At 58.4% G+C, this 13,573-nt stretch overlaps 1 protein-coding gene across 2 annotated transcripts in view; it reads right to left on the reverse strand.

Moving 5' to 3' along the window:
* Positions 1–13,116, reverse strand: part of Fibcd1 (fibrinogen C domain containing 1) — a 33,006-nt gene extending 19,890 nt beyond the window's left edge. Inside the window, exons 1-4 of one of the 2 annotated variants that reach the window (XM_052182139.1) lie at positions 12,331–13,111; positions 5,127–5,600; positions 894–1,053; positions 451–587 (exon numbers count right to left, since the gene is read on the reverse strand). In XM_052182139.1, coding sequence (XP_052038099.1) covers positions 451–587; positions 894–1,053; positions 5,127–5,600; positions 12,331–12,402 — 843 coding nt within the window. In that variant the 5' untranslated portion in view covers positions 12,403–13,111. Of the gene's footprint in view, positions 1–450; positions 588–893; positions 1,054–5,126; positions 5,601–12,330 lie in introns of both variants that reach the window. The other variant, XM_052182140.1, reaches the window with a different exon arrangement.
* Positions 13,117–13,573: the final 457 nt, after the last annotated feature.

Below are 13,573 nucleotides of genomic sequence, written 5' to 3' on the forward strand. Positions count from 1 at the left end.
AATCCCAGCAGGAGCCTCCTCAGCTCCACATCTCCAAGGCCCACAGTACACAGTAGGTGCTCAAACATGTCTACTGTTCAAAGAAACCTGATGAACAGAGCAAGAGTTTTCCTCTGGCCAAACCCAGCATATTTCTCTGCACAAAGGAAGAAGGAATTTGCTTTTTTATTTGTAGGCAGGCATTGGGCGGTTCAGGGCTCAGAGAGCCCTTCCTTCATGGCATGAACCTGCGTACGCTGGAGAGATGAAGAAGAGTGACAGGTCCCAAGGCCTCACCCAGCACCGCAGCATACCCTGAGAACCAAGGCTTAGGAGCAGTGGTGCCTCTTACGTGGCATCTGATCCCGAGGGCACACTCAGCTGCTGTCTACAGGGAGTGGGGAGAGTTTGAACTGGGCAGAGTGTGCCGGGCAGGGTACCTCTGCAGATGAACGCACAAGACAGACTCACCGTCCAGCCTCCGCCGTCAGTGCGCATGTCACAGTAGACTTGGAAGCCGGCTGGGTAGTGAGTGGGGAAGACAGAGTAGACACCATCATCCTGCTGTCCGCTCAGGAGAACATCCAGGCAGTCCCGCGGCCGAGAGCCTGTGACAAGGAGCCACATCAGGGTGACGGTCACCCAGACACTACATTCTGTCATCCCTTCCCTCCAAAGAGCTCTTGGAGGTAAATCCTTGAGGCCTTACTTTCCTTATCTGGAAAATGGGCTCACAGTTCCGACAGGCCAGGTCACCCGGCCATAGGAAGTCCCTTTTCTATAGCAGTAGCATGTCCTTGTCCATGAGTCAAGGGACAGGTGATAGAGGATGGACAGTAGCCTCACTACAACCCTCCACCTCCCTGGACCTGGGCACCAGAGCCACCCAGTGAAAGCAAGGTTATCTCACTCACCATTAGCACAGCCTCGAGGCCGGACTCCCCGGGAAGGCGCCCTCTGAAGATCAGCCTTGACCCGGGGCCGACCTAGCCCCCGCTCCCTCTGCAGAGCCTCCAGGACATCACTGACTGAGTTCACCAGGTGAGCCATGTGACCTTGACTCTCGGAGAGAAGCTGCCGATGGAGCACAGAAGGCCTTAGAGGGGGCGTGGGTCTGCGAGGCCCCTGCCAGGAAAGGCTGTCCCCTGGCTTGCTCTGATCCCAGGGTCATGCTCATGACAGTTTGAGGGGTCAGTGGGGCTCTAAGGGATTCAGAGGACAAGGGCTCAGGCAGAAGCTTGGTCACTTCTATGTGTCCAGCCCAGCTGATGAGACAGTGCGGGGCGGGGGTGGGGAGCCCAGCAGGCATCAGGGTGAGCTGTCCACCAACCAATTCCTCCTGAAGCCCACTTCTGGTTTTCCCTGGGACATGGTGTCACATGGCTCAGGTTGACTTTAAGCCTCTGCTGCTCCGGTGTGGAGTAAATTATAGGCTTAAAGTCAATATGCCAAGCACATACAATAGATGCAGTGCGGGAACCCAGTCTGGGACTCCCTGGGCAAGCACCTTACCCACTAAGGCACGCCCACACAAGCCTTGGTTGTTAGGAGAGAAACGAGTTATCATCACCAACCCAGCCTAACTGCTCTGGGGACTGGTAAGCTCACATACAGAGCGTCAGCACAGTACCTCAGCACCACGACACCCCAGCACAGCACACAGCATGGTATCGGGGCCCTTGCTTCATCTTCTTGGCTATAGTACACCCCACCTCCTCTCTCCTCTAAGACCCCCACATGAGGCACTAAGGCAGAGGCGGTCCCTGCACCTGGGAAAATGGACCTGAGTATTGGCAAGGGCGTGGAGTCTGGGTACAGGTTGCTGAGTTCAAACTGGGCCCCAAAGAAGGATTCCCTTGCTCCTTCCGCGACCCCACCCCCGTTTGAACATCGTGGGGCACCTCCATAGAAGCCTGGTGTACACCAACTCACAGGGCCCCCCAGGACAGCAAAGAGCCAGGGGAAGCCAAGAAAGAGAATCCCTACCCCCCAACCCCTGCCCCCCAGCCACCTACCCACTACCCCCTTACCCACAGGGGAATCAGGATTCATGCCACGTTCTCAAGGCAAGAAGGGTAAAACCGTCCTATGACCACACCAGGTGTGGGTGGGGTCAGGCCCTGGTGTTCTCTGAGTGGGTTGTTGCTGTGTGACACCCTCCCTGCTCTAAAAACCTGTCACTATCACCTGCTCTCCATAATTCCAGCCACGCGAGGTAACACTGACCCCCTCCCATCTTCCCCTCCCTCACTGTCCATGGGTCGGAACACCCCAGAGCAGCAGAGATCTCCAGGGGCGGCTTACTATGCTGGCTGCTGGAAGGGTCTGGGGGTCTCCTGCCTCTTTACCTGTCCCCCTGGCTTTCAGGAGTATATAGAATGGGGGGCGGGGGGGTGGGCAGCTGGCAACACGAAGCAAACTGGGTCTTGCTCACCGAACCTGTCACTTGCCAGATAATAGCCCATCGGAGGAAGAGAGAAATACAGCCAGCCAACCAGCAGTTTACAAAACGTGATTCTCAGCTCGGCCAAAGGCAGGGCCCTGTGAAGCTCTAGGCCCTGTTGGTTTCCCCTCCGCTGAGCAGGTGATTCAGTGGTGTCCAGGAGAACTACAGGGGGCTGCAGGAGCCCAGCACAGTGAGCGGAGGTCAGGCTCCACGGAGCCCTTGTGGGGACGAGGGCAGCCCTTGGTGAGGGGGTGACGGAAGTCCCCTTGGTAAATCTCACCGCACAGCCCATCCTTTTGAGTCACCATGGCCGTGACATTCAACAGCTCCGGCACAGCCCCTCCCTCTCCCTGGCAGGCCGAGGAGACCTCGGTTTAAACTAGCAAATGATTACCACTGAAACATATAAACCTGCCCCGAATTAATAGGGAGTCAGTCCCTGCTCGCTGAGCCGCGCAAACCATCACGAGAAGCTGGCGGCAACCAGAGGCCGTGAAATCAGGGCAGCCGCTTCCAGCGAGGCTCAGCAGCGGCCAGACTTCCACCAGGCCCTTCCCCGCTGAGCCTCAGTCTGCCCCTCTGCACAGTGGGCGACGAAGGCACCTGCCCCTGGGGTTACCGCGTCGACTTCAGGGTGGATTATCGCTTCCGCTCACAAAGGTTTTCAATGAGGTCCCCAGCTGAAGTCTACACATGGAGCTGAGAGGGTCTCTACATGCTAGAGGCCCGCTGAGCCCTGCCCAGTCAGGAACGCCAGCAGCCCCTTGGGCTTGGCCTGCTACCCCATTTTACAAGTGGGAAGAACCCACCTAGAGAGGGGATATGGCCCACCCAAGATTGCCCCAAGCTAAGATGGATCCCACACTGTGTAGCCTCAAACCAACAGACAGCCCTTAGCTGGGCTGGTGAGCAACAGACCTCTGACAATTGTGGTTTGGGGAACAGAACCTCTGCTCTGTGCCACTGTTGAGGGAAGAAGCTTCTAGATGGGGTGACACCTAGCTGGTCGCCTCTGAATGATCCAGATGGGCAGAAAACATCTTGGATGGTCCTGTACCAGGTGAGTCGCTGCACTGGAGACAGGGGTGGGGGTGGGGGGTGGGGGGGTGGGGGAGGGGTGGGGTGGGGTGGGGGGTGGGGGAGTAGGGGGGGCACTCTCTATTTGTATTTGCTGCTCACAGGGCACCTCTGTAGCCAGCCTGACCTGACCATGGCTGAGCTGGGCCTCCGTGTCACCCAGAGCCTGGCAATCTGTCTGCTGATGGGCCTGGGGGAGGGGCAGCAGGAAGCTGGCTGTAAGTCCCCCAGCCCAGGGGACCTATCACCCTGTCAGTCACCCAGACAGGGTGACAAGGGCTGTAATTTCTCCAGCTGCAGCCTTCAAGCAGAGGGAAGAGGGCCAGTGCTCATGAGCTATGGGTGACCAAACGCCTGGTCATCTTGTGTGCCCGGATGAGGGGAGTGTAGGAACAGCTGTGCTAGGCGGTTGGGTGGAGGTTGACTTTAGTGCTAAGCTGAGTCAGGCAGTGAAGTGGCACAGGGCTGGAGGCTGGGCAGATACGCTGGGCTCCAGTTCAGGCCTGATCTAGCTGTGGTACCATGACCCAGAGCTACTTTCCAGGCCTCAAGTTTTTTGTTTTTTGTTTTTTTGTTCTGGGAACCGGCAAGAGGCAAAGGAGACAGCCTGGAGTCCCTTCTCCTACAAGGAGAGCCTACAAGGAGAGCTTCTAGCTGGTGCCGAGGGCCTGCTGGCAGAGCCAAAGCCAAAACCTTTCCCCTAGCTCCACTTGATTCTTGAAGAACTTGGCTGGGTCCAGGGGAGGGGGAAAAAGGAGGGAGGAGTTGCGAGGCTAAGGGTCTGGCTGGGTTCCCCACAAGGGCACAGCATCCCTGGAAAGCTATGGGCAGCTGAGAATAGAGCAGTGGCAAGTGGGGGAGGGGTGCTGCACCCCTCCAGGAGGACACTGGGCTGTCATATGATAGACCAAGAGCAAGGCTCAAGCCTCAGTTTGGTCAGCAGAGGGCTTGGGGGAGGGGAAACAGACAGGGAGGAAATGCCCACCTTGCTTACAGTTCACCGCCTCTCAGTGAGCCTCAGAAATCCCTCTAGCCCTGGGTCTGCAAGGCTACAGAGTTACCATGCATGGGGGGCGGGGAGCAAAGTGAGTTGGGACACTGGTCATGAATGTGAGGACACAGGCTTCCGCAAATGAAAGGACAAGGCCCAGGTTGGAACACTTAGGGACTGAGACTGGATATTACATACTCAGCACAAGGTGCCTCTCAAATGAAGGCACACACACACACACACACACACGCACGCACTCACTCACACACACACACACACACACACCACACACACACACACACACGCACTCACTCACACACACACGCACATGCACACACACACACACCACATACACACACACACACACACGCACGCACATGCACACACACACATACACACAAGCACATGCACACACACACACACAAACGCACGCACTCACACACACACACACACACACGCACGCAGCACATGCACACACACATGCACGAACACACGTACGCATGCACGAATACACACACACACGCACGCATGCACTCTCACACACACACACACACACACACACACCACACACACACACACACACACACACACACACACACACACACGGCATGTGTAGATCCTTCCTACCCTCACCTGGATGAGCCGACCCTGCTCACTCTGCAGGGCGCTGAGGCCCTGGCCCAGCAGGCTGTGTCCCTTGCGCAGTCCAGCACATTCAGTCTGCAGCTCAGAGGCCCGGGCCAGCAGCCGGGGCAGCTGGTCAGCCAGTGCGTCCAGCAGCTCGGGAGCACCGTCCAGCCTCGGCTGTGCCTGGTGCTCACTCAGTGCCCGAAGGACGGAGGCCTGGATGCCCTCCAGGCGGGCAAAGCTGTCCGTGAGGTCGGGGCAGCGAGGATCGATGAGGAGACTGAGGTGGGAGCTGTCCGCCCTCTCCACGGTGACCAGGGCACTGTTGGCCCCGGCAGGCCCCGTGCTGACGATGGGTGGGGGAGCCGTGCCTGGTGCGTGGGCATGATTCAGGAAGAGAACCACACCTGTGACAGCCACGGCCAGCAGCACCGCCAGGGACAAGAGCACTGTGCACAGGACGTAACTGCAGCTTGCTCGCTGTAGGTCAGCCCGGGACACGACAGACAGACAGACAGACAGACAGACAGACAGACAGACAGGAGAAAGGAAGGCAAATGTTAGTGGCCAGCTTGTGCCCAGGGAGCTTTTTTTTCGTCCCAAAAAAGCTGTACGCAGCCCAAGGGCAGAGAGATGAGGCAGGGACAGCAAAGAGGCCGGGGCAGGGGAAGGACAGACGGAGAGGACAGACGGAGAGAGCACTCTCTCCTCACCCCTGCGCAGAGCCATCTCTCTGACTTGCTCCTTTCCTAGAGCAGGGCCCTGACTGGACGAAGGTCAGCCGGCAGGCAGAGGCTCTCGGGGGCCAGGCCGGCCACGGTAAGGAAGAGCAGGGGCACTGCGCCTCCCAGGCAGGCGACATGCAGATGCAAGAGAAAAACCGGGCAGAGTTGTCACTATAAGGATGGGTCTGGTGCACCAGGGGCTTAACAACTGAAACCAAAGCCAGTGTCACTTGTAATTTAAGATGGCGCCATGACTGTGTAGCAACAAATGCCTTGGGGACCCATTAATTCTACCAAGTCGCTCATAGTCCCTGACTGTTTATACATAGGAAAAACAGAAGCCCAGAGAGGGCAAGGACTTGCCCAGAATCACACAGCTAATTCGAAACAGCATTCTGAGTGGATCTGTGCCCCCCTGCTTTCAGGGGGGGCAGGCACCTCCTATAATCAAATCTCAATTCTCTCCCACACACCTGCCCCTAAACCCCCAAATTCCTTAACTGGAGATACCTCTTTAACTGAATTAGTATATTAAAGCCCCTGCAGCCGTGCCGGGCACGTTACATTTCTGCAATAAATATTAGTGGCTTTTATTATCTCATGATCAGTGCGCGCAGAGCATCTGGAGGTGGTTTTTATCTTCCACCCAGAGCGTTATTTCCCGTGTCCTCTGCATGGGGAGGACGCCTTCCCTTTCTCACACACGGGGAGACCTTTTGGATATAGCTGGCTGCCGGCTTGCTTTCCTGGCCGTATAGAAAATACCCATTGCATTTACTATTGAGAAAGCTGCGAGGCAAGCCGCTCTTCTCCTATAAATTCAAACACCATCTCCTGAGTCTCTCGGCAGCAGAGGCTGAGGGCGAAGGCTGGCCCTGTCCAGGAAGCCCTCCTTGACTGCGACTTCCCTTCTCCCCAGTTTGGAGGGATTCCTCTCCCATGGGCATCTCAAGACAGATTTCGTCACCTTTCCTTCCACTCACAGGACGCCCCACGAGCCAGGCTCTGGCCCACCCCAATAGAGGCGTCAGAGGAACCTCAGACCCTGTGTCTGCTCCAGGGTTGCTTGTGTCCATAGACTTGACTCTCGGACTTGCTGGGGGCATGATCACTTTGGGGCTCTGACAGAGGCTGAGGACAAATTTCTGGGGGGTCCAGGAGCTGGGGAGGGAACCTGCCTTGGACCCTGGACCCCATGCCCAGTCTGACCACTGGGCACAGGGAAGTCCTCACCTGTGAGGTGGGTGGACAGACAGAGGCAGGAAAGGCAGGTAGGCCAGGCCATGCCTTTGGGACAAACTGGGATGTCTGGCACCACAGAGCCTCAGGACTTCCCTGCAGAAGCTGAACCTTCAGTTCTGAGATGGGGCTATCTCCTCTCCACGATGGCACACACAGAACGGAGGTAACCCCGGGCTGGACCAAGCCCTCTAGCCCAGGCAGGCCAGGAGCCTGCAGGGAGCCTTCTGGTCGCCACCAGCAGCCACGAGCTTCAGCCACGCCCCCCAAGCCTGCAGGCGGCATCTGCGGTGAAGGCTGTGGTTGGACTCATTTTGGAGATGTGGAAACTGAGACCCAGTGAGCAAAAACCCAGTCCCAAAGCGACACAGTGAGGGGAGGAGGAGAGGTGGGAAAGGATGTGATAAAACAAATGGGGTCTGGGTGGCCATGGGTTGAATGTCTTCCAACATTCCTTCCCAGAGAAGCGGGCTGGAGAATCGGGGACAAAGCTATGTTGGCAGCTAAACGGCTGTTACGCCGGTTCCTGGCCCATCAGGAGACACCTTGCCCTGAGCGTCTCCAAGCTGTGTCCTCTGATTTTGTAGCATTAAGGTCCTTCAGCCAGCTTGGGGGGGGGGGGGAGCGCTCAACATCTCCAGGACTTCATCCTGATGGATTGGCCACACATCTTCCCAGGGGAGTGGGGACTGAGGGGGAAGAGATGAAGAGGGTGGAGGGAGTTGCAGGGTCCCTTGGAGCCAGTGTGGCATGGGAGCTCAGCGAAGGAGCAGTTCACTCCTGGAGGAGAATTAGTCTTCAGAGATCAACCTTAAAGATGAAGAGCTGTTCTCTTTTATAGGCTGCGGCCTACGTGCCTCGCAGAGAAATCGCCCGAGATAATAAGGGGCCTGGGCTAGGAGGCCGGCACGGTGCCTTGGGCTGCAGCTTATTAATCAGTCTTTGGCCAGGCAGAGCAAGGTGCACCCCAACCTTCACACGCGAGGAGAGGGGGCACAGAGCTTCCCAAGGACAAGGCATCGTGCCTAGAAGGAACCAGAAGCCTGAGACACGAGATGGGGCTGAAGGCTTGCATGTTCCCGGCTTAAGGGATGTCTCTGATCCCTGCAATAGGGGTGAGCAGGGGCTCCCTACCAGCCCCTGGCAGGGCCTGTGAGACGGTCATCAGGTAAGGGGGCTGCTGGTAAGCCGGACAGCCTGAGTTCAATCTCAAGGACCCATGCCAAGGAGGGAAGAGGAGCTGGCTCCCAGAAGTTGTCTTTTGAACTTTTCCACATGTGCTGTGACACATATATAACCCCGCTCCTCCGCCACACAAAATAAAAAATAAAAAATAAAAAAGTAAGCCACTGTCTAAAGGAAAGTTAAGTGGGGTTTGCCTGAGGAGGGGTTTGCCCAGAACACCTCTACTGGGAGGTGACATTTTTCCAGTATATATCTTGGAGCCACCAGCCCTTGAGAACTTGGAACCTGGAGGACAAGATTCAATACCAAAGGGTCCCGATAAACCCCATCCCCACATATGACACACACCCCCTCCTGCTTGCCTTCCTGGTAGCCCAGGCCCACAGGTCCAAGACAGAGAGCCTCATCTTGGCTGTCAGCGGGAACAAGGAGGTCTCTTGGGCCAGGGAGGTGGGGTGTCTGGAGGGCCACTCTGTCCCCTGTCCCGGGAGCCTCAGCCAAAGGCTGCAGCTGTGCTTGGGGCAGACCGGTGCTGCTGACTGTGCGCTGGAGATCTGGGGCGCTCGGGCGTTCTGGAAGGTTCTAGGAGCAGCCGCTGAAGGTGCCCAAGGTGACAGAGACAATGCTGCCCGCAGAGTGCATGTCTCCTAGGGGCTCTAAGACACCCACACCTTCGCTCCTGGAGAACCTCTGGATTGGCTCTCACTTTGCTGGCAAAGGGCTTCCACAGGTGTCTGGGAAGGGCCCCAGATCCTGCCCTCCTCACAGGGCTCACAAGAGCCTTAGCTCACTGCACACTAACCTGGCCACATCTCTACCACCTGCTTCAAAACCAGTGTCACCAGTGGCCTGAACACAGAGCAGGCAGGATGCTCGCCCCTCACACCCCTCCAGGCCCCTCCAGGCCCCTCACACCCCAGGGGCATGACCAGACCCAAGGGTACTCTCTCGGAATCTGCTGCTCCCTCTCTAGACACTGGTCTATGTGACGCCCCATGACCATCTCTGCCAGGCCTGGGAGCCTCAAGCAGGCCATGCTGACTGGAGAAAAAGCTGACGGGGTGTAACTTCAGCAGTCTCTCCCCCCCACCCCAAATCTGACAGTGACTTCTCATGTTCTCGTAAGTGGGAAGAAGGAGAAGTCTTCCTTGTATGGTATCCACATGGCCTATGGCAGTTCCTGGCTTGTAGGTTGGTCCCCTGGGTACTCTGTGTTCCCTGAGGTCCAGGCGGCATCTCCTAGTGTGAAACAGGGTCTCCACAAATAGCCATGGAGTGAAGTAATGGGACAAGGATTAAAGTTGGATGCGAGAAAGGATTTCCCACAGTAGCTTTCTGGGACGTCCCTAGTTTTGAAAGAACAGAAGCAGAGCCTAGGTATGGCTGAGAGACTGACTGCGGAGGCTGGCTTGGGATTCGCTCAGCAGGAAGTCACCACTCCCTCCAAGGAGATGGCCCAGGGTGACATCTTACAGAGATCCCAGGAAAGCCCATGTGTAGTTCCGGAGTCTTATATCTGAACACCTGACAAATGTCACTGGACCTCATCTTCCTCCCCAGGGTCCACAAGACCCTTCTTGTACGGGGGCAGAAAGGATACCGTAAAGCGGTTGGAGTTAGCCACTTGGCCAAGGTCACCCATCCAATGAGGAGACAGTTCTGAAACACAGCCAGGAAGAGCAGGCCCAGGGAAATCCCAGGAGCCGCCATGCCTGGGGTGAGGAAGGAAGGGTGAGACTCACTGCTCTGCTCAGTAAGCTCTGGAAGCAGCCAGTTCAGGGAAGAACAGGGTGCCCTCCCTCCTTCCCTCCCTCCATCCCCCCTCTCTTCCCCTTTGTCCCATCTGCTTCCAGAGGTCACAGGTTTGGTCCCCCTACCAGAGAGAGGGCCTAGCTCCAGCCGGCTCATCTGTTATATCTGCATCCTTCTAGGGTGGTGTGACCAAGACATGACAGGCAAGGGTGTGAGCTAGCCTGGTGCTGGAACGGTCTCCTTCCAGTGGGAAGAGACTGCCACGTATCCCACCCTGGGAGAGCCGTGACAGGGAGAACGGGCCTGTGTGTGGGTGCGCAGCACTCTGAGGTTTACAAATATGCCGGAAGCTCACTGGTCTCCCCATCAGCTCGGGTGGCGTGAGGAAGAGGAGGGAAGGCTTGGTCCCTCTCGCAGATGGGCCAACAAGGGACACAAGTGTGTCAGGGATCACAGTGTAACTAGAAAACAAGGAAGAAGGCCCCAGGGGAGCTGAGGCACACCTCTCTCCCTCCCACCCCCTGCCTCCTCCTGTGGTCGCACACACAGCGGGCACGGAGGACAGAAGGGGTATCTAATACCCGCATACCCAGCATAGACCCAGCTCTGCTCTCCCTGGTGCAGCTGGGAGCTGGTTCCCAGGGGCAGCGGAGTCTGGAAGGCCACACCTGGCCCAGGACACCCTGAAGTCCCATTTCTAGCAGACTCTCCGGACACCCCCATACCTCCTCTCCCAGGCTCCTCCTGACATAGTTTCAGGCTTCTGATCTCAGCTACGGCCCTAACCTCAGCTGGGCTTCTGGAAAAGGCAGCAGCCTGGGCAGGGGGCCATGGGGGAACTGTGACCCTAGGAACTAGAGCCAGGGACACAATTTAAAAAATGATGAAAGTGCCTGGACCAAGAGCCCCACCCCAGGCAACCAGGGAGGCCTCCAAGAGGAGGCGGCCTCTTTCCCACCCTCTGTAGAACAGGTAGGGTGCACCTGGGTGTGCAGTATTCGGGGGCCTGGTGGTGTCAATCAAACGAGAGAGTAAAGGTCTACAAGTGGAATCTGGCCGAAAGAGGGAAATAACAAGGAGTCAGGACCCATAGGGGACCAAAGGGAGAGGAGACTGGACCAGGCAGGGCAGCCTTGGGGACAAGCCTTGAGGTTTCCACTGCTCCTTTAAGATCTCAGCAGGAAAGGCCCTGCCACCTGGGGACACAGTGAAGACCATTGAGAAGGGGACCGGACCACCCAGGGAGGCAATGGAAGGGTCTGAGATGAGAGAGATCCCTGCTCTCTGGCTCACACGCTGAGTGACTTGGGCGTATTCAGCCTCCCTGGTCCTCATCTGGGATGTGGGAAGTGTACACTTGTGAAGAGCCAGCTTTGCAAACTGTAGCTAGCTGGTCCCCTTGCCAGACCAGTGTTACTCTGAAAGAAAGGCAGGTTGCAGCTTTGATTAGTGAGGGGTGGCCACGCCCACCCCTGCCACCTCCTCCTTCTCTGGTTGCAAACTCTCACTGTTCCTTCCCCAGTGACATCTGTCTGGGAGAAATTTAAAATTTAAAACGGGCAGCCCCATTATCTGCTTCTCCTTGGCGGACGGCCTCCTCACAACGCCTGTCTATCCCAGTCCCTTGATGGCTCAGCCTGGGGCAGTCCTGAGGCCACCCTCCGCTTCACACACCGGATGCCCAGTACCTCAGAAGCCCCTCCCTGCTCTGTCCCAGCTGGTGCAGTGCACAGCCCTGGGCACCCTCCAAGCCGGGACACTTCACTGGCCCTGCAAAGGCAGCAGGGAGAGAGGATCAGCCAGACCCAGGTTCAAATCCCTATGGGCTGCGTGACCTCGGGCTGCGGCGAGACCTCTCTGAGCCTTGTTCTCCTGAAAGTCAGAGAATCACAGTGCTTAGGCTTCTTATAGGAGATTAATATTTACTGTTCCCCAATTGAATTTGGGCGCCTGGGTATAAAAGGTGGACTTGGGGGGGCCGGCCCTGCTCTTGAAGCCTGGAAAGAGGTTCGGGGCACGGCTAAATTGTAAGTGAGGAGGACCCCCATGAAGGCTGTGGGCGAACGGGACTCTGAGCGCCGGTCATCTGTTGGCTGATCCACAACCAACTATGGGTCCTCTCTCCCCTCTGCACAGCAAGCACAGGGGTCTCCGGTGGGGGGTGGGGACTGGCTGCAGCGGGTGCCTTCTGCAGGGAGCCCAGAGTTCACGACTCCGCCGAGGGGAGGAGGAGAGCAGGTGCTCCCACCAAGCTCTGCACAAGCTCCCCAAACTCCAGCCCCCACACCCATCCCCGCGCCCGTGGGTACCTGCGGTTTGTCGCGCGGTCGGTCCTCAAGTTGGGACGCGCCGCCCACGGTCTTCCACCGCTCGTGGACCATCTTCCCGCAGGACCCGCGGGGGTGCGGGGCAAAGGCCGGTGCAAAGGAAGCGAGGGGCGCGCAGGGTGCGCTGCACTCGCAGGAGGTCCCCTCGATGCCGGGGATTCGGGGTGGCCCGGGAGCGGCGACCGCCAGCTAGGCTGCGTGTGAGCGCGTGTGATCGCTGGGAGCGCGGGCGCGAGCCTCCGAGAGCCGCCCGCGCCGCGCCGTCCCCGCGTCCCGCTCCCGCGCCTCCCGCGCGCTCCGCCCTCTTCCTCCCGGCTCAGTCGCCGCGTCTTCGTCTCGGACTCTCAGGGCCTTTTATTGCTCCCCGCGGCTTCCCGGGCACGCGCGCGCGCCCCCCGAGGGCCCTAAGAGTGACTCCGGCTCCAGCCCGGTCGCTGCGGGGGTGAGGAGGACTAGCCAGCAGCAGCGGGCGTGACGGCAGCCGCGGGCTCCCCGAGGAACCTGCGCGCCCTGCGGCGCCCCGCGCAAACTTCCTCTTGGGCGGGACTCGTCTAAGTCCCCCGGCGCGGGGATCACATCTAAGAAAGGGGCTAGGCAGAGACCGGGTGTCCCTTTCGGGACTCCGGGGTTCCAGGTCCCGGGGCAAGTGTGCTCGTGGCCTGCTAATCTCCAGCCCTGTGGCCTGGTGCTGGAGTTCCCGACTCCGCGACCGGGCTGCTGCACGCCCGCACGGCATCTGCCCACCCGGAGTCCCGGCCAACACCTTGCTCCCCCTCACCACCCCCCCAAAGCCGGCCTGAAGCTATCCCAACCGCGGGAGGAGGGATCTGAGCCACCAGTGGGGGCTTCTCAGTCGTCCCTCCCACCAGCAACACTTTTTAAAGCGTTTAATCCGCCCGAGCAGCCTTCGGAGGTAATTGACAAAGTCCTTAATCTGCGCGGTTAACGAGCTGCTGTTGTGGCTCCGACCGCGTGGCTCCCACGCGCCCCCACGCCGCGCCCCGCCAGCCGCCCTTCCCCCAGCTCCGCAGAGACGCCTGGGCCCCCCGCTATTTCTTAAAGCTGTTTTCCGGCTCCGGGGCGCTCTGGCCGCCTTGCTGTTCCCTGGCACCGGCGGCGTCTCTCTCCCACCGGTTTCCAGTCTGTCTTAGTCTTCGTCCCTCGTCTCGTCCCTCTAGGTGCCTGGCAAGCGTGGGGCAGGCCTTGTGAAGATGGGGCCAGAGCC

Source organism: Apodemus sylvaticus, chromosome 5, assembly GCF_947179515.1.
Source record: "Apodemus sylvaticus chromosome 5, mApoSyl1.1, whole genome shotgun sequence".
Taxonomy (NCBI): domain Eukaryota; kingdom Metazoa; phylum Chordata; class Mammalia; order Rodentia; family Muridae; genus Apodemus; species Apodemus sylvaticus.